Below are 21,969 nucleotides of genomic sequence, written 5' to 3'. Positions count from 1 at the left end.
CAAACGAGGCCGTGGCAGGCGCAGGGATTGTTACACCTGACCCTAGACGCTAAGCTTTATCCTTTGTCATGGATTTATGCTGATATATTGCAGACATGTATGTTGGCGTTCGGCTGATAAACAGCTTGCCTGTACGTACTCTTGTATGATAGATAGTTGATAGAATGTATGGGAGCTTTAAAGTTGACTGACATTTTTAGTTGAACAGACATTTTTATAGTAGATCATTTGCTATTATTTGTTTACATATGCAGTTATTTAATTAAATGTTGAGTTTAAGGTGGAAATAGTCTTTATTCTGATCCTTTTCTTTATACAATGTTTTGATTATATTATGGGTGGACTAAAACATGCTTTCATAATTTGAAACACACATTCTTTTTTACGAAATTGACATTATTAATAGGGCTGCTTGATTAATTCAAGTCACACTTTAATTTGGTAGTTCGTTTGTTGAATTTAAGTTACATTGCATCCACATGGCACCTAGCATGTGGGTTAGGGTTGGGGTTAGGGTTAGTGTAAGTTGACATGTGCTTGCAAAGTTTCTTAGGCTGCATTTACACTGCAGATCTTGATGGTCAATTCCGATTTTGTGACTGTATCCGATGTTTTTTGATGACCTGCTTACATAATATTTTAAAAGTGACTTAAATCCGATCGTATGCATTTACAAAGCACATGGCAAAGGCGCAATGACCAGGAAAAAAAAGAGCGGACACTGACTAACAGCTGATAATTAAAGAGTGCTCTTTTCTCTATTCCCTTATGTAATCTGTTTGCAGCTTTTGATAAGCTGTTTTACTATAGTATATGGCAGAAAGGTTCTCATTTGTCCATCTTCTTTTGATATATAGGCTTTTTAAAACCTTTAGGCATCTTAATGTAATGTCCATGAAGTGATTTATGCACGTGATGTAAGCACTAGTTTTAAATTAGTTTATATTGGTTAGGTAGCAGACATTGCGCGCTCTCGCTCTCGTTAACATGCTTAAATACCTGTGCTATATGACAATATGAAAGCTGTTTAAGTCCATGTGTATGAGATTTAAGGTTTGGGACTCTGCTAAGAAAGTGACAGACTTGATGTCATTCGCTACGGTTTTTAATGACACGTGACTCACATTGACAGGTGGAAATCTGGTCTACCTGCTTACACTGCAGACACGAGAACACAGATCCGGTTCATATCGGATAAATTTCCACATATAAACAAGGCCTGAATCTGATTTGAGTAAATCGGAATCCATGTGGTTTGTTCCTGCTTACACGTACACGGGCCATATCCGATCTGTGCCACATGAGAGAAAAAAATCGGAATTTAGTCACTTAAGTAGTGCAGTTTAAATGCGGCCTTGTAGTCAGTTAAATCTCTGTTGAAGGAGCAGTATCAACAGATATTAAGCAGACAGTCTACTAATACTTAAATGGACCATTAAAATAAAGTCCTTCTAATTTTGATGCACATTTTGTCAGTAAAGCCGGTTCTGTAATCAGTAGTAAAACTGCAGTACATTCTATCCAGTAATGCAGTGCAAATTGCACTGAGCTATAATTTAATGACACGCTACGCAAAAGATGTAATGGACAGCTGTTTGCATTTATCTATTTTTTTATTCTTTTGTAGCCTGAATAGGCTAAAATTTTGTTTGGTTTGCGTGTTCTTGAATTTGTTTTGCTGTCTTGTTTATTGCTTGTAGCAGACATTGTTTTTTTTTTTCTTCTTGTCTAGCCATATTTTGTTAATTATTTAGGCATATATATATATATATAAAGAAGACGCATGTTATAATATCTTGATTTCACTTAGATTAATTGTGGAGCCTGGTTTGAATCGTTAAGTGGCCTGATGCTTTTAGTTTTTTGATGTATTGTGCTTTTTTGACAAAATGTGTTGTGGTTTTTTTGGTTGTCCAAGTCTGTTATTGGCGAATAGAAAGTGTTTTATTACTGCCATGTCCAAACTCTTGCCAAAGCAGCGAGTTCTATCTACTTCCGAATATAAGGACGGTGTCAGTATTGTCGAATTCAGAATATTGTGATGTATGTTTGCATATTTGCATTGCAAAACATAAGTTTTTAATTGTTATTGCAATGTTTTTGATTAAGTAAAGCTTATTTATAAAGTAATTTTGAGAGGATCACCTGCTTATGATTGCTTGCGGCTGGTCCCGCATTACCTAATTTATGATTCACCAAACAGACGATTCCTAAGCCACTATAAATACCCTAAGTTCCATATTACAGCCATCTTTGTTTTGAAGAATTCTCCCTTCCACCCCTACTCCTCCTCCTTTTCTAGATTGGTGGCACAGTGGCCCAGTGGTTAACACTGTTCCCTCACAGCAAGAACATCACTGGTTCTAGTCCTTACCAAGCCAGCTGACGTTTCTGTGCAGAGTTTACACATCATCCCCGTGCTCACATGGGTTTCCTCCCACCATCTAAAAACATCTAACTTAAGTTAATTGACTGATCTAAATCAGCACCATAGACATGCTCCTAGTAAGTAGTTATCTCGTAATAGCAATCACTATCTGTTCATTAGCTACTACAGCAGGGGAGTTCTCAGGATCTACCTGAGCTTAAACTCCCCTCTCGCCATGCAAATGGGAGGTAGCCCCGGGCTCGAGGATCTTATGAGCTTAGGGCTCTGTCCCGGGACAGCATGCCAAACAAGCTTTTTAAACTTAAATATCGACATACTTAAATATCTACAAATAGGCCACTATTTAGTCTAAAAGAGCTGTTCATTTTTCAAAAGGGATTTTTTTTGCATATATCTCCCTTTGGAGTGGACTTGAGATTTGTAACTTTTTTTAGCCCAAACACACACTGACTATAACTTAAAAGACTATAACATAAAATGTGGAAAATTACATTAGAACCCATTTAATTGTTTGCAGCATTGACTTAACCAGGCATGGCATCTGTTTTTCCTTGCAGAACCCTTGCGTTTCAACCACCCTAGAGATTGTAATACATAAAACTCCCAGTAAATCTGCAGTTTGTGAAATAATCAGACGAGTCTTTCTGGCATTAACAATTACACCATGTATAAAGTCAGTTAAACAAGATTTTCTTCCTCAATTTGATGCTCTGTTTAATTTTAACAATCTTGACTCCATCAACATGCCTAATTTCAACTCCAAAATTCAATGTTTTAAAAGGAAACATGTCTAATATTTGTTTGGGTTTTGGGGTGAGTTCTGACCCGGACATGCTTTCGTACATTTATTCTGACAGTTGTAGCTGTGTGTTTCATCCTGCAGGTCAGTTCAAATCTGACATATTGTTGCTTCTCAAACTCAAAGGCGGTCAAGACCAGACAGTTGCTTGTCTGGGTGAATTTTCTCAGACCTCTATAGTTTCCCTCCAGTTCTAATGATTAAAGCTGTTGTTTTTTTGACAGTGTTAACAATGCTTCCAGTTTCAAAGCTTTTTTATTGATAACGGTTCACTCTGTTCAGTCAGCGTGAACTTTCACAGACTGAGGAATCACACCTAACCTTTCTCGCTTTTCATGTTTGTGACTGTCAAAACTGTCATACGAGCACCCCGTGTGTTTCTTCCTGTGTTTGCCATAGGGTTTTAGTTTTTTTTTTTACACTTAAATTCCAACATGTTTGGATTACAAGTTGTTCATAACTTCTTTCTGAAGGTACCTTTAGAGTATGATATAAGATATGCCAGTATTTTCTGTTACCCTTATGTTGTTTTATTGTCTACTTGTCAACTGTGGAAATTGATATTTGAAAGCAACGACAAGGGTTTTATATATATATATATATATATATATATATATATATATATATATATATATATATATATATATATATATATATATATATATATATATATATGTAGTATGTTCACTTAACCTGTTTGCTAAATTTCAAGTCTTTGTGAGAGGAAAATACACATATCTTCACTAAAGATTTTCCTTTCCAGTAGGTCTAGATCAGGGCTGGCCAATCCTGTTCTGGGAGAGCTACCTTCCTGCATATTTCAGTTGCTACCCATATCAAACACACCTGAACCAATTAATTAGGACCTGAACACCACGTGATAATTACAGGCAGGTGTGTTGATTATGGGTTGCAACTGAAATCTGCAGGAAGGTAGCTCTCGAGGAACAGGATTGGCCACCCCTGGTCTAGATGATACATTAAATTATTAAGAATTATGCAATAATATTATTGATTGCGAAATGTAAAACAAGGAAATAATCTTTTTGGTCTAAAAAGACCTCTTTTTTTTTTTTTTTTTTTTAATTCATGTTTTTTTTTATTGTATTGGTATGTTTAAATATTAATATGTTTAAAAAAATGTAATTTAATTTGTCAGAAAGCAGTAAGCAGTCACTAGGTTTCAAAGTAGGAATAATGTCTTTGAATTGTATGTTAAATTTACATACATTAGGATTATATTTTTAGCATAAATCTATATATTGTTTTCAAAATAAGTGACAAAATTTGAATCATCTGAAACCGATTAATGCTGCCGCTTACATTCCAATCTAACTTGAAATGAATTTTTAATTGTGAGACATAAAGCCTACAAAAGTCATAACTGTAACATGTAAACACTGAATTGAGATGTAAGCAATGAATTGCGAGACAAACTCTAAATTCTGACAAACTCGTAAACACGATACATAATCTCATAATTGTTAGATGCAAGTTCTGGATTACGAAATGTGATATCGGAATTGCGATTTATAAACTCAATTGTGAGAAAACTCTAAATTGTGATTCATAAATTACAAGATGTAAACTCTGAACTGTGATGTGTAAAGTCACATTTGCTAGACAAACTGAATTGCAATGCAAAAATGATTTGTGAAATGCAAACTCTGTGCTGTGAAACTCTGACTTGGGATTTGTTAGCTGATAACTGTGAGATTTAAATTCTTAATTGTAATTTGAGTGGATTGAGATGCGAACTCTGAACTATGAAACGTGATCTGAATTGTGATTTGTAAACTCATAATAGTGAGACTAAATTTTTTATTGTGGTTCGTAAACTTGCGATATGTGAACTCTGAACCATGAAACATGAACTATGATTTGTAAACCTATAATTGTGAAACTAAACTCTTACTTATAATTGCTATACTTAAAATCTGAATTGTGATTCGTAAACTGAATTCCGAGATGTAAACTAAAAATTGTGAAACATAAACACTGAATTGCAATTTATAAACTTGAAACTTGAATTCTGAACTGTTATTCGTGAAATAATTGCGAGACGCAAACTTTGAACCAGGAAATTGGAACTCTGAATTGCGATTTGTAAACGTATAACTGTGAGATTTAATCTCTGAATTGTGATTCATAAAATTAATTGAAAATCAAACTCTGAACTATGAAAAGTGAACTGAATTGCAATTTGTAAACTCATAATAGCGAGACTTAAATTCTGATTTGTGGTCTGTAAACTGAATTATGATATGTGAACTCTGAAACATGAAATGTGACCTACAATTTGTAAACTAAAAATTGCGAGACTACACTCTAAATTGTGATTCGTGAACTCATTCATTCATTCATTTTCTTGTCGGCTTAGTCCCTTTATTAATCCGGGGTCGCCACAGCGAAATGAACCGCCAAATTATCCAGCAAGTTTTTACACAGCGGATGCCCTTCCAGCCGCAATCCATCTCTGGGAAACATCCACACACACATTCACACACACTCTTATACACTACGGACAATTTAGCCAACCCAATTCACCTGTACCACATGTCTTTTGGACTGTGGGGGAAACTGGAGCTCCCGGAGGAAACCCACGCGAAGGCAGGGAGGTGATTCGTAAACTGAATTGTAAAATGTAAACTCTGAATTGTGATTTGTAAACTTATATAGGCGAGACTTAAAGTCTGAATTGTGATTCGTAATCTGAGTTGTGAAATGTAAACTCTGAATTTTGATTTGTAAACTTATATTTGTGAAACTTAAACTCTGAATTGTGATTCGTAAACTTAATTTTGAGATTTAAACAAAAACACAGAATTTTTAAACTTAATAAACTTAAATGCGAAACTTAAACTTTGAATTTTTATTTGTGAAATGAATAGTGTAATGCAAACTTCTAACCATGACACATGAATTCTAAATTGCGATTTGAATTGCGATTTGTAAACTGAATTTCTATATGTAAATTGAATTATGATATGTAAACTGAACTGTGATTCATAAATTCACGTTTGCAAGACAAACTCTGAATTGTGATTTGTAAACTGAATTAGGAAATGTAATATCTGTTTTTTGAAACTTGAACTATGAATTTCGGTTTATAAACTCAATTGCGAGACTTAAATTCTGAATTGTGAATTGCGAGGTGCAAACTCAGAACCATGAAACTCGAATTCTGAGTTAAGATATATAAACTCATATTAGTGACACTTAAACTCTGAATTGCTTTTCGTAATCTCAGTTGTGAGATGTAAACACAGAATTAAGAGACATAATCTCTGAATTTCGAGAAACAAGTTTTATAAGGTCACAGTATTTTTTTTTCTCTCATGATGTAAGCAAGTTTCCATAAATAAATAATATTTAGGTGAATAAATGATGATAAACATTTTCCTGCCAGACTAATCCCTTTAAAATGACACTTCATTGCCCTCAGGATTATTTTTAGGCTCATTACCTAGCCTCAGAAAACCCAAACCCAAAAAAACAAACAGCATAATAAGCCATTAAAAAAAAGACATGCCTCGCTTGTGAATTAAGAGAAGAGCCATTGTAAGAGAGTCTGTAAGAGAATATTAAATGCATCTACCTCATTTTCTCATAAAACGTGGAGCCTTTCAAAGCATTTTTTGCTCTGTGTGGGGAAAATCAATGGCAGAGGTGAAAAAGAGTCAGTATTTGCTAAGTTCAACAGACAGCGAGTGTGAACCATGCCAGCAGGGCTCGACAAACCATGATCAGCCTTCAGGCCTTTAGAAAAGAGCGAAAGACAGCGATGCCACAGGAAGAAATCTGTCTGTGTTAGCCAGAGGAAGGTGATGGATCGCAGACAGGATCTGATCCCTTGACACGCACTTAATATATGGCAGTGTAAGTTACGTAACTGTCGTTGGAGCCTGGAGTGGAAATGTCATGTCGCCTTCATTCTCATTTCTGGTGTTTTATTGGAGTGTTGATCCTGATAACCTCAAGTAAACAAATACTGGGTTATTGCTGTTTAAAGTCAAGTTTGCCGTTTTAGAACTGATTGGAACAAAATTGGGGTTTGTGTTATATTTGATTGGATGGTTGGTTGGTTTATTGGTTGGTTGTTTGGTTAATTGATTGATTGATTGATTGATTGCATATTTATTTGTGTGTACTGGAGTAATTTGCTTGTTATATATAATAGTATCAACAATTATAATTTCAGCATATAAAACACTTAACGATAACATATACTGCATTGGTTTAATAAGTTAAATTGTTCTCTGATATCTACAGAATAGGATTATGGCTTTGAGTTGAAAAAAAAAAACTATTTTATAAGGCAATTACTCCATAAAATACCCATAGAATTATATAGTCCATGATTGACCATATATGGTTTGTGTCGTGAATATTAATGAGCTCCACTCTTACGTGCTGATCTTACAGACACACACAGAGCTGAACACGACCAAATATAAAAACCAATTCATACCTACCAACTCTCCGGTTTTTCCCGGGAGTCTCCTGTATTTCAGACCCATCTCCCGCCACCCTCTCGTTTTGTTAATTTCTCCAGGAAAACTCCCATAATTTCAATCACCCCAACCCCGGTCCTCAACATTTTGGTACGGTCTGTGAAACCTCTGGGTCGCCAACATTGGTATAGGATCCGGCCGTCCAAAACATGCTTCATAGTACAGTTACTAACACCACAGTACACAGTACCTGATTCTCAACAGTGTTAAGGCTGATTTTTTCTTCTGCGTCAAGTGCACGCGTATGCTATGGCGCAGCCTACGCGTGGATGCATGGCCCTCACCGGGACCGAGAACCGTGCAAGCCCGATGGAGCAAGTGTTTACAAGGGTCGAGTCTCGTGAAGGAGCTCTGGATGGAAAGTTGTCTTTCAGTTACCTCATGGTTAAAGTTGTTGCACGTCTGTCGGTTCTTGCCTTAAAAATAAGCGAGTTTGAACCACTTGTACATTAAGGAAGCACTCAGAAAAAACCAAACACCAGCGAATAAACTTAACATAAATACCATAAACTCTGAATGATGTTTATATCATATTCAATATTTATGATGTAAAAAGAGCATTTCCCTTATTTTTACATCTATTTCCACATACTGAACTTTTATAATTCTACTATACCTTGGTATACCTAGATTTTTATTATAGGACACCTGCTAAATACTGCCTATACTGCTAGAAATTATAATGTTGTGTCTATTGCAGATTATAATAAGTTGATATGTTATTATTGTTATTATTATTATTATAAAAATGATGACAATTTTGTAATATTTACAATATTTAAAATTGCTAATTTCATTTTAGTTAAAGCTAAAGTACTATTATAAAATAAAATAAAACAACTAAAACTTCATAAAACCTATTATGATTTTAAAAAATATACATTTTTGTGCAATTTTTATACATTTGTTTATTCATTCATTCTCACATGTGCATGTATGCAAAAAATATTACAAATTAGAAGTTAACTTTTGAATAATATAATATTAAAGCTTAAAATCATTGTCAATTTTATATAAAATTTTCAATTCCTTTATTTCACATTTCAGTCAGTTGTTAAATCATGACATAAAGCTCCACTCTTGTTTCCTCTGAAAGCGCTACAGTACAGGAGCGAAATTGGCTTGTGCAGGCCATTTACATTGACTTGAAGTGTTTGTGACTGTTTACCCGCATGATGGATTGCAGACGTTTGCAGCTCTGCAGACACTTTGTAACAAAGTTTGCTGTGATCTACTATGGAGCTCTAGAGGAGACGTATGTAATATCACCGCAGTCATTTCTCAGAAGTTTGCTCTTCATTTCAGCTCTTTGCTTGCGATATTGACTGTATTCGTGATTTTTCTTTTCCAACGGTCAATGGCAAATGGTGTGAAGTGATTTGTAGAGCTGGCTGTGAAAGCCTCGAATTGTCCTTCATTAATGCGTTGTGCTTAACACTTGTTAAATCCTTGTTGTTTTCACTGCAGGTAAAACAATGTGTTCCGTTGGATGTCACCAGTCACTTCTAAAGAGATTGTCCACCAAAAAAAGAAAATGATCTGTTAATGTACTTATAGGACACTTGATGAGACTTAATAATGTTTCATTATTAAAGTACGGAATATTTGATGACGGACTGTTGAATTATTGGTAAAACAATGTTCACACAAGGTGGCGATGTGGCCCTCCTTATTTGCTAATAATTCGACTGATCATAGAGTTATTCTTGCCTGTTCTTACAAGGTACGTTACTGTTACGTTTAGAAAGTATAGAGGCCAATTCAGAATTCAGTTGTATTTACGATTTGTAAAAGGAGGCATGGAGCTAAACCCTACTGTCATTGGGGACAAGCAAACCGTACTAAAGTGTACAAATGAGATTTTTAAACACATTAGACTCTAAATTAAAAAGTTACGAATTGCTGTGAGATAGCTTTGGTTATTCTGTTTGTTTTACAATTCTCACAGCCTGATCTGAAGAAATGTAACTATTTTACATTTTGCCAGTTTAGTGGCTAATTCGTAGTTCGAGTTCTGTCGTATGAAAATGTAAGATTTTTAAAAGGAGGGATGGCACCAAACCCCACCCCTAAACCCAGTCGTCATTGGGGGTTGAGCAAATTTTAATAAATTGTATGAGTTAGATTGTAGGAATTTATATACATTAGCCACTAAATCAATAAGCTACGAATTGCCATGAGATAGCATTGGTTATTTGGTTTATACTACAGGTATCACTTCTTGATCCCATGAGGAAACTGAACTATCATACATTTTGTCAGTACAGTGGTTAATTCGTATGAATTTATAGACGAATACGAGTTCAGTTGTATGAAAATGTACAATTTTTAAAAGGAGGCGAGGCACCAAACAACACCCCCAAAGCCAACAGTCATTGGGGATAAGGAAATCATAATAAATTGCACAACTGCGATCATCTAAATTCAAATGAGTTAGTCACTAAATCAAAAAGTAATGAATTGCCATGGTATGGCGTTGACTATTCTGCTTATACTACGGTTATCACACAAGGAAATATAACTTTTTATGTTTTGTCAGTGTAATTGTAATGGCTAATTCATACAAGTTCAGTTGTACAAAAATGTATGATTTTTTTTAAAAGATGATGTGGCACCAAACCACATCCCTAAACCCAAACATCATTGGGTATTAGCAAATTGTAATACATTTTATGAATTAGATTGTATGAATTCAATGGAAGTAGCCACTAGATCAAAAAGTTACGAATTACCGTGAAATAGCATTTATCACTGCTAAAGTGCGAAACTGTTTTGTTTGTTTATTTGTTATTTGTTTTTTTGTTTTGTTTTTGTGCTCAAACTGCTTCTGTGTATAGGACAAGTTTCTATCACATCTCATTCAAAGTTGTTTGTTTTGTTTTGATGTGATTTTTTGAGTCTTGTAGGCTGTGAAATAATTAATGGAACCACAATAATTCCTGTTAAAATGATTGATTCTGATTGGCTGGAAGGTGTGCAATAAAGCTGCAAATGTTTATTGCAATGATACCTAAATTGCACTGTGAAGTGCTTTGAAATGTGCAATTTGTATTCAATGTTAGGCGTAATCTGAAACATGATGACAGGGCAGGGCATTTTGCACAATAGGCCCTTCCCTTAACAAAAAATAAATAAATAAATAAATAAATAAATAAATAAATAAATAAATAAATAAATAAATAAATAATAATAATAATAATAAAAACAAAAAACAGCCAAAATAATTTTATCACAGTTCTGCCTGTGGTTGAGTTCAAGAGCATCAAATCACACGTCAGATACTATTAAGCATATTATTGGTCAGAAGATTTGATGAGAAACTGAACTATGAAGTGACGTTAAAAAAATAGTTGATTTATTTAGGCAGAATTGACTTTTTCTAAATGAAAATTTTGCCACTGTTTTGCAGCACATTATATTACAGATATGCTTAAGCCTAACCAGGGCTTAATTTGTGCTGTAAAACATCAACATCAACCTCATATTACTGATTCCCCTTCTCAGCCACCTTCCAGCGCAGTCAACTGTTCACTTTCATTTTCTTCCACGACTCCCAAACCCTCCTCACGTTCGTCTGTGAAAAATCCCCGTGCTCTTCACTTTCATCCACGTCACCCCTCCGCCATCCACCACACCCCCTCCCCCACTCTCCACTTTCGTGTGCGGCACATTCCTCTCAATTTAAAAATCAAGCCTGAGTCTAACATACTGATAATACATCTAAAAAACATTATTTTAATTTCACAGGACCTTTAATGCATTGGTAGTTCCAGTCAGTGACAAATATTATACCTACTGTACATTATACCTACTGAGATTGTAATGAGTAATAATATTACAGAAATTATTAGCAATGTGTTACTGAAAAAAATGTAGTACTGTAATTATATTCCTTTTGTAATATGTTAGCCCAACACTGTATATCAACATATTGAAATAAAAGTCGTAGTGTGGACTATAATAGTAAATGTATTTTTTTTTTAATGTGGAGGTAGTTAAATAGGATATTAATAACTGAAACAAAAAATGACATTGAATAAAAAGCTTTTGGTCTAAAAAAAATTAAATTAATATTGTTTATAATAGTATATTGTTTACAAAATGCAATAATATGAGAATGATTGTTTTATCCTTAAAATATAAATACATGATAAATCATTTAGAATTATAATATATTTAAACCTTCTGTGTGGAGTTTGCATGTTCTCCCTGCGTTCGCGTGGGTTTCCTCCGGGTGCTACGGTTTCCCCCACAGTCCAAAGACAAGCGGTACAGGTGAATTGGATAGGCTAAATTGTCCGCAGTGTATGAGTGTGTATGTGTGTGTGGATGTTTCCCAGAGATGGGTTGCGGCTGGAAGGGCATTTGCTGCGTAAAATATGCTGGATAAGTTGGCGGTTCATTCCGCTGTGGGGACCCCGGATTAATAAAGGGACTAAGCTGACAAGAAAATGAATGAATGAATGAATATATTTAAACCTGCTTAAAATGAATAAAACTGCTTTAAAAGTGAACAATAAAATTGACATTTAATCCAGCATGCTCAGTGTTTTCCACATCTAAAAAAATCTTTATTTATTTATTTATTTTAAGGTGTCGATTAGTATTGACGTAGGTTTTCGCAACACATCTTGACCTTTTCTAAGACCTGGCTGTTTTTCCCATCGACCATCTGTCTGTTTTTTTTTTCTTCTTCTGTTTGAGTCACGTCTGAAAGAACCTGTGGAGTTTGTAGCCCTCCGTCTGCTCTTCTGGCCTTCAGACCATTTTGTGTGCACTTCAGGGCTTTTTAAAGTGGATGTGATTGATCGAAGGTTTAAAAATACATGTTTCAGTTTTTGATTTTACAGTCCTTTTCTTGTTTACTTGAGTGTCTGGCATTGACATTTGAGTCGTCTTCTTTAGATTTAGAATTAAAAAAGTGGAAAAAAAAATTAGGAAAGTTGCACTTTTATGCAATTGTATGGTATTTTTCTACTTTGACTTGCTGAACTATCCACATTTCTTTCTTTCTTGTTGTTCGTTCATTTGTTCTTTTGTGCGTTTGTTCACTTGTTCGTTCATTCATTTATTCATGCATGCCTTCGTTTGGTTGCTCGTTTGGTCGTTCATTCGTTTATTCATGCATGCGTTCGTTTAGTTGTTCGTTTGGTCATTCATTCGCTTATTCATGCATGCGTTCACTTGGTTGTTCGTTTGGTCGTTCATTCGTTTATTAATGCATGCGTTCGTTTAGTTGTTCGTTTGGTCGTTCATTCGTTTATTCATGCATGCGTTTGTTTGGTTGTTCGTTTGGTCGTTCATTCGTTTATTCATGCATGCGTTTGTTTGGTTGTTCGTTTGGTCGTTCGTTCAGTCATTCGTTTGTTCATTTATTTATGTTTTGAGAACTATTTATTTCTGAACAGTTTGACAAAAATATAATAAAATAATACCTGATGTGTTTTGATGTTATATAGTATATAACTACTATGAAATCTTACATGTTTAGCAAACTACACTGTTTATCTGCATTTGTTTTTCTCAAAATTTTTGAAGTGCAAGTCAATGTCCATGTCTGCTAGTCTAGCTTCTGGATAAAAATGCTTCCTAATACCATGATGCTTTTGACACATTTGACAAAAGAAAACATGTAGATTATACAGTTTTTTTAGGCTAACAGTAGCATCTTTCATTACATTATATTCAAAATCAGATGTGGGATATTTATAGTTTTGTCTAATGTCTATAAACATACTTCATGTTTCAAAAAAGTTTGCACACAAACACAAAATGACAATGTTAGTGATAGTTTTCATCAAAATGCTTAGGTTAAAGTCTGCGTGATTCTTAAGATGCTGAGACTTTTATTTAAGTCTGTTGATGTACTTCCAACTGAAACGAATATTGAGTAGGAGGCGGGGCTTTCATTTATGTATCATTCCCTCATAGCAAAGTAACAGTTAGAGAGGGTATTAATACGCAGTTGCTATGGAAACCTTCAAGTTAAAACAGTAATTGAGTAGGAAGCGGGGCTTTCTTTTGTACATCATTCCTTGTACAGTTTTACTTTTAAGCTAGCTGTCCGATCACAGTGGAGGAGGGGCAGAACAATAATATGCAACTGCTAACAAACAATCTGCTAAAGACTTTCCATTTATAATGGTACAGTCGGGATTAGCAGTCAGGTATAGGATTTTTAGAACATTGTTAGCATTTCTGCAGCACAAAAAACACTTCGGTGGACATACAGTCCACGGGCTGATTCACCAATAGTATCTGTATGCAGCCTTTAAGATGCACGTTGAGATTGCATCACTCAGCGATGCACTGTTAGACACAATGCACTCAAATGGAGCTAGTGACGTCACGGTGAGAGGTAGGGTTAGGGGTGGGGTTAGGCGAACCCATTAAAAAGCATTGGATGCAGCTCAGATTGTACTCCATCAGGTCTGAATCCAGACCAAACACGTCTTTGCTTGTGAAAATGCAACATGCAATGGTTTGGAATGGTTTGGAAAAAAGCATGAGGGTATCCTGACAGAGCCACTGACTTCCTGTAAACAGAAACTTGCAGCAATTGCCTTGCCTCTGAGCTCTTCTGATTGGTCCACTACTGTGGAACTGACAGTGATGAGCTGCACTGCTTGTGAAAGTTGAAAAACAATAGCAAAGTAGGGCAAAAGGAAGCTCAGTGGTTACCACTGTTGTTTCCCAGCAAGAAGATCTCTGGTTCGAGTCCCGGCTGTGGGATTTGGCATTTCTGTGTGGAGTTTGCATGTTCTCCTCATGTATGCGTGGGTTTCCTCCAGGTGCTCCAGTTTCCCCCAAAGTCCAAAAACATGTGGTATACGTCAATTGGGCAAACAAAATTGGCCATAGTGTATGAATGCGTGTGTGAATGTTCGAATATGTGGGTGTTTCCCAATGCTGGGATGGGTCTGGATGGGCATTCACTGCTTAAAACATATGTGGGAATAGTTGTCATTTCATTCCGCTGTGGCCACCCCTGATGAATAAGGGACTAAACCAAAGGAAAACTAATTAATGAGAGTAGCGCATAGGCCCCTTAGAGGGAAATACGTGTGTGCAGATTTATTTAAACAGCTAAAATTCTTGTTGTATTATTGCAACTGTATGCTTTAAAGGGTTAAAGCCATTGTTCTTTATTTCTTGAGTTATTTATGTGTTTGGCACTGACGTTGCATCTTCTTTTTCTCCAGATGTTGGTTCTGTGGAGGGACTGGCATATCACCGTGGTTGGGACGTCCTGTATTGGACAAGCTCCACCACTGCCTCCATCACCCGTCACCACATTGATCAGAGCAGAACGAATGCCTTCGACAGAGACACAGTGGTCTCGCTTTCTGAGGAAGACCATCCACATGTCCTTACTCTCGACGAATGCCAAAAGTAAGACTATTGTTTGACACTTTCCTTATATGGGTTGTTGGTATGATTTTACTAATTCTATAAAATAATTAGCTGAAGGACCCCGTTAAGTTAAGTTTGAGCCTGTTTTTACATATTAAACTTTTTTGGAACCACTATAAAATATATATTTTTTTATAATAATAATTTTATATCAAATAAATAGCACTGTATAGACATAATTGTCCAACAATGAATATACATCGCTTTCCACCTATTTGTATAGTATTAAGAGTTGTTGTTGTTATTTTTTTTTTTCTTAATTTTTTGCAAAATCACACCATAGGACTTTTTTTTTTTTTTTTTTTTTTACAGTAAAGTTACTGACCCCTTTTATTTTCCTAAGCATCAACTTCAAACTACACATTATATCATTCTGTAAAAATTATATTTTGCACATCATTGGTATACAATGAATATATATTATGTATATTATGTATTATGAATAATTTATATTATATGTACTATGTATTTTTTATAGTGATATTTCATCTCTCTTAGAAGCACAAAAGTATTTACTCTGGATACTCTGGTATTTAATCTTAATCTTTAAACAGGAATACATCTATCATTGTGAAATGTCAGGAGTTTTTATGTGCACCTCTCCTCAAAATAGCCTTTGTTGATGAATGTGTTTTGATGGCTGTCTTTCCAAAAGGTCAATTAAGGGAGGGATCCTCTAATTATTTTGGAGTAATTAGGCGCCAGACCACATACAGAGGATTAATTTTACATCAGTGAGTTATGAGCGTCATAAAAATTCAGATTTGAAAACAGCGTGATCCATGATAGAGCTGTATGGCAAAAGCTGCATTCATCATCAAACCCGTTTACGACTTGATCTTGATGTCAGTCAGCACATTTCCTGTTATATATATTATTATTACACATCTATGAGGTAATTTATTATGCTTATGCTTTGGCTTGCTGAAATATGACTGACCATTTAAAAAAAAAAATAGGTAAATAATAATCTGATTCAAGCAATAATTACGCCTAGAATCTGCTGACATTTTTTGCTATTTCTGCACAGAATTTTGTAAAAAAAATAAAAAATCTCCGTATTTATGCAGAACAATTTAAGGAATAGTATAACTAAAAACTTAATATATGAAATAAAAATATTACTTAATGTTTACAATACAAATCCAATTAGATACACTTAATTGGTAAAAAAAGCAGGTCTATTTTATAATATATCTACTAAAAGACAGACTATATTACATTATACATTATATATAACTTTATTTTAAATAAATCATATGAACATTTTCATATTTGACTGTCAATATTATTTCTGAAATAATTTTAAAACTGAAATTTAGTAAATAAATAGACTCGATGAGCTGCAAATCTGCAGATTTCTGCACTTACAGGGCCTAGTGATAACCAGCAAAGTGCTTCAAAACTAGGTATGATTGGACATAAATTACCCCAATAATACTTTCTTTTTTTTAAATCAAACATGTTGTGACATAAATGTTAGCAACTTGCGATAGTGTCAATAAATGCATCTGCTAGCATTTGACTAGCTTTTTTTATTAAGTTGCACATCAATACCAAAATGTTTGATTGTATAAAGATGCAAAATGATACTGTTAGCATTAGCTTCTGTCAACATTTTCAAAAGAAAACGATAATGTTTATGTTTATACCTCAGTCATCAGTTTTTGTTATTGACATCTATTGCTATTTTGTGAAGTTTATTTATAAACTAATTTCGAGAGGATTACATGCTTATGATTGATCACAGCTGGTCCTGCATTAGCAATGCAAGATTCACCAATAAGATGATTCCTAACTTACTATAAATAATCAGAGTTTCTTACCTTAGTTATATCCATCACAAAGACTCTCCAGTTCCACCCCTACTCCTCCCTCCTTTCCTTGACCGGGCAGCCCGATGGCCCAGTGGTTCAAATTCTAACTTGGTCAGTAGACGTTTCTGTGCGGAGTTTACATGCTCTCCCCATGTCAGCATGGGTTTCTATTGGGTTTTCTGGTTTCCTCCTACAGTCCAAAAACATGCAACATATGTGAATTGACCAAACCAAATTGGCACGGGGTGGGGTTGGGGGTTCTCTAGACCTACTGGAGCTCAAACTTTCCTATTGCTTTACAAATGGGAGCAAGCCCCGGGCTGACGGATCTTATGAGCTTAGGGCTCTCTCCCTGGACAGCATGCCAAACACGCTTCATAATCAGTCATCAGCTAAGTGTGAACTCTTGAAATACACAAAATCAAAGTTAGGATGTTCATATTTCCTGCAAACGTTTGACTATTAGCATGTGTCATGCTTCATACACATTAAATGACAATGTTACCATTAGCTTTTGCTAATTCTCAACATTTTATTAATTTATTTTTTTTGATGAACACCAAGTATGATTTGTACAATAGTGAAATTATATATATTAAGTTAGCACATGCTAATACAATTATAAGCATCTTGCTAATAATTTACTGCTAATTATGACAAAATATACATTTTTACCTTTTTAAAAGTGGATAAACATATATTTTTCTGTCATTTGAGTGATATAGAACAATCTTATTTATGTGTCACTTTTTGTTTTTGTCAAATTGTTGAATGTAAACAAAGCTATGCTAACATTACCTTGTAAATGTATTTAGTAAATGTTTGCTAAATTGACTTTTTGTCACTTAGACTGTAAATTCAACTGTAACTTGAATTAAATAGACTGTAACTTCTTAGCAGTTTGATGTGTTAGCTATCTTGTAGTCATAGCATAAAAACATCTCCTTGTTATCTAAAAGCTATTTTACAGTTTCATACACCGACAGCCTTTAGTTGGAGTTTAGCAATCACTGCATTAGCTTGTTAAAGCATTAGCATGGCAATAAGTGGCTGCTGCTGTCAGCAAGAAGTCCCACCAATTCAAAATCTGTCAAAGATCACAGCTAGGAGTCACACACCGCCGTTAGCGGCTAACACTGCAAGGTGCCGTCACACGCTAGACTAACATGCTCATCACAAACACAAGGGTATGCTTCGTCCTTCGAAGGGCCAGTCTTTTTCTGGCACATTAAAAGAAAAAAAGAGCTGATGCTGTTAGACTGGCGCCATTTCAATTATAATTGCAGATGAATACATTTTTAATGAGGCTATTAGCATACCGTAGCATCAAGGGTCTACTTTTTTTGTTCTTAGAACTTCTTGTTTTTGTGGAAAATGTGTAATTTGAATGTGGTACTCAAAGACTGCTTGTTTAAAATGTAACGAATTTGAAAAGATGAAATAACATTTTTAAAGAGTGAATTATGCACTCTTAAAATACCTGATTTTGTTATATATTATTACTGCACTTCAAATAACATTTAAAAATGTCAAATCAAGGTTGGGTAAAATATGGACAAGTACAACATTTGGGTAATTTTAAAAATATTTTAGCAAACATTCATTTTGTCCATATTTTACTCAAATTTGGGTTGAAACAACACAACAATTTATATCACAGCATATTGCTTTTGGTTTAATGCTATTTTAATACATTTTTATTTAATACAAATTTATTATCGAAAAAAAATTATAGGTGCAAAAATAAATAAATAAATAAATAAATACTGTCCTCACTATCCTCACACAAATGACACAGATATTTACATATTTACAAATGATACAATATTTACATCTAATTCTGATATAATAGTAGTGACTACTAGTGGTAACTTTTGGTATCACCAATTTAGCAACCCTTAAAAGAAATCCAAATTTTAAAAAGTTATAAAAAACAACTAACAGTTATATTTTCTGATCCTCCTATAGCTTGATGTTTTGGACAAACTGGAACGAGCAGCATCCAAGCATCATGAGGTCCACTTTAACGGGCCGAAACATCCGAATCATTGTTAGCACGGACGTCATCACTCCTAATGGCCTCACCATCGACCACAAAGCTGAAAAGCTGTACTTTTCTGATGGCAGTCTGGGCCACATCGAGAGGTGTGATTTTGACGGCTCGCAAAGATACGTGAGTATATGGTGGTCTGTTGAAAAATGCATGGCTGTGCATTAGCCGAAGCGCAAACTGTGTCTTAAGAGTCTTTGCGAAGCCTTTTTGTTGTTGTTGTTTTGCTGTGGTGAGATGATGAAGGTGGACACAAAGAACATTTGGTTCTGTTCGCTGACTGCGGGTCGCTTGGGTTCATCGTCACTTGAATCCAAAAATATGTCTCGCCTGAAAGGTCGCAGTCGTTAAACAATCAGGCGACATTGTAGGTATTGATTTCAGCCCTTGTAAACGGTGTCCGTGGAGTAGTTTGAGGTTTTAATTCACCTTCAGAATGCAGCAGTGATTAAGTAGATTGTTGTGTTAACCTGCACAAAAAACACAATTATTTTGCCGTAAAAAAAAAATCTCACTGCCTCAAATTGTTTAGTAAATTAAATGACATTTTCCAGTCATCTCAACTTTCATTAGTCAAACTGACTAAAAATATAATGTTAAATCTTGTTTGTTGAGCTAAAATATGAGTTGAAACCTGATTAACTTTTTAATATAAGTTAAAGTAGCATAAAAACATTTGATGTCATATTATTTTTTACAGTGTAGTGCTGCCACAACTAAAGATTTTGATCAATATCAAGTTATCAAGAAGTATTATTATGTTATCTGATGACTAATGTAAAGCTAATAAAGTAAAATATTGTTGTCTTGACATTATATACAGTTGAAAGAAAATAAAAATAGTAAATTAGTGGCCTGATTGTGACATTTTTAGTCTTTTTTTATATTTCCTATTTGTTAAGGTAATTTTTACAGCATTATCTACATTTTTTCTTCTGGATTAAGTGTTTTTTTAATTATTTATTTATTTTTATTTAGTTTGGCTTGATTAAAAGCCATTTTCATCTTTTTAAAATAAAACTTTTAATGTCAATATTAATATCCCAATTAAGAGTTATGTATTTTGTATTTTTTGATAGGCTAAACAAACCACTGTTGTCCAATTAACACAAATTAAGGAATCCACCAAACTTGCCTAGTTTACCTAGTTAATTTCATCGCACTTTAGGTTAAATATTAGTATCTTAAAAATAACTAGTAAAATAGAATTTATTTATGATATCATTTAAGATGTATTAATTGCTTACTTGCTCACAGGGCAGTTTATATCGAAGTTGATCTTTAGCCACACCATGTTTGTGTTTTGTAACATCTAATTTTTCCAAGGTGGGTCGTTAGCCCAACGCTCAACTCCCAACTTGGAGGATTAGGACATACACACATACACTACTGAAAATTTTAGCTTACCCAATTCACTTACATCGCATGTCTTTGGACTTGTGGTGGAAACCGGAGCACCCGGAGGAAACTTACGCAAACAATGAGAAAAGATGTGATCTCCACAGCGAAATGCCAAACGGCTCGAACCAGTGATATTCTTGCTGTGAGGCAACAGCGCTACCCACAGTGGTGGGTACCCATTGTGGGGGCTACCCATTGTGCCACCCTATTTAGATTTATTATTATATAACAGTGGTTCTCAAACTGAAAGGAGGAATGAAATATGTCATGTACATGCTACGCACATTTCAAAATTTATCAAAAATAATGTATATAATATGCCATTTATGACATATAGCCTATATTTCTGAGGCAATCTGCCACTTTTTTTAACTGTGCAGAGTTGTAGCTGCTTTACTGGGCCTACTACGCTATTGTATTTCAATACTGCTCATTTTGGTGATACTTGGAGAGACAATTCTTTTCTGAGGTGGTACTTGATGAAAAAAGTTTGAGAACCACTGTTATATAATATAAATCAAGATAAAATAAATTAGTTATCAAAACTGTTATGTTTAACATTTATTATATCTCAGTTATTCTGGAATTTAATAAATAAAAACTGTGAAATAATTCCAATTTCAAAAATGGGGGGCCGGGGGGATGTATAATTTAACTTTTTTAATATTATATTTTTACTTTGACCTTAAAGCAACACAGAGCAATACGAAGAGCAACGACAATTATAAAGACAGAAAAGAAATGCAAACAAAAAAGACAAAAGACAGAAAAAAAAAACATTATTACATCACTTCCCCCAGTATTATACACGGGTCAACAATGTTACACATATATATCTAGGTCAGTGGGCACAGGCAATATGGTGATCTTGCAGACAATGACAGGGTTATACCTTTAAACTGTTATCCTTGGTGTTTGACAGATATTTTAAAAAGGGTTTCCAGTTGGCTTCGAAACCAGCAATATTATCAGAAAGATTGTGTCTTTCTAAATGTAAAGTGCTAGAAAGTTCTGAAAGCCAGAATTTAGCAAGTGGTTTTGATGCCTTTTTCCATAGATAAAGAGTTTTTTTTTTGTTTTTTTTAGCCATCACTATTCTATTTTGGACAGCTTTTTTTTAATTTGATGATTGAACCCACGCAATGAGTAAGATCTACCAAAAACAGTGATTGCTGGATCAGGGGCGATGGCACAGGAATAAGCAGGTAAAATTTAGCTCCAAAACTCAAAAAGTTTTTAGCTAGCCAGAAAAAATGGCCTAAGGAGCCTTCCCCAGATTCACATTTGTCAGAGGAGATGGAGGAATATAATTCATTAGGCTTAACCCTAGAATAATGAAGCTGATACACTACTTCATATTGAAAACTTTTGCTTTTAACTGTGTTTAACTATTGGTCATGCATATTTTCATCTGATCATACGCATATTCAAAACTCATGCTGCTGTTGTGTATGATATGTAGCTGAAAGGTGTTGGCGGGGCCTAAACATTAGTTATTATTACCTCAAAGTTAAACCAGCCTTGATGTTTTGGTTTAAATGAGGGCCAGGAACTGCAGGTTTGACAGTTTATCGGCTGACAGCCAC

General features: G+C 34.6%; 1 protein-coding gene across 4 annotated transcripts in view; it reads left to right on the top strand.

Annotated features, from left to right (window-relative positions):
• lrp1ba (low density lipoprotein receptor-related protein 1Ba) overlaps nucleotides 1-21,969 on the top strand; it is a 470,228-nt gene that overhangs the window by 271,033 nt on the left and 177,226 nt on the right. For all 4 annotated transcript variants that reach the window (XR_012397830.1, XM_017353408.4, XM_021469578.3 and 1 more), the window contains 2 exons: nucleotides 14,905-15,094; nucleotides 18,901-19,105. Coding sequence is in view for 3 of the 4 variants with exons in the window: in XM_017353408.4 (XP_017208897.1) it covers nucleotides 14,905-15,094; nucleotides 18,901-19,105 (395 nt within the window). In the remaining variant the exon portion in view is untranslated. The remainder of the gene's footprint in view (nucleotides 1-14,904; nucleotides 15,095-18,900; nucleotides 19,106-21,969) is intronic.

The sequence above is a fragment of the Danio rerio genome, chromosome 22 (genome assembly GCF_049306965.1).
Source record: "Danio rerio strain Tuebingen ecotype United States chromosome 22, GRCz12tu, whole genome shotgun sequence".
Classification (NCBI taxonomy): domain Eukaryota; kingdom Metazoa; phylum Chordata; class Actinopteri; order Cypriniformes; family Danionidae; genus Danio; species Danio rerio.
This window is presented reverse-complemented; position numbering and strand designations above follow the sequence as displayed.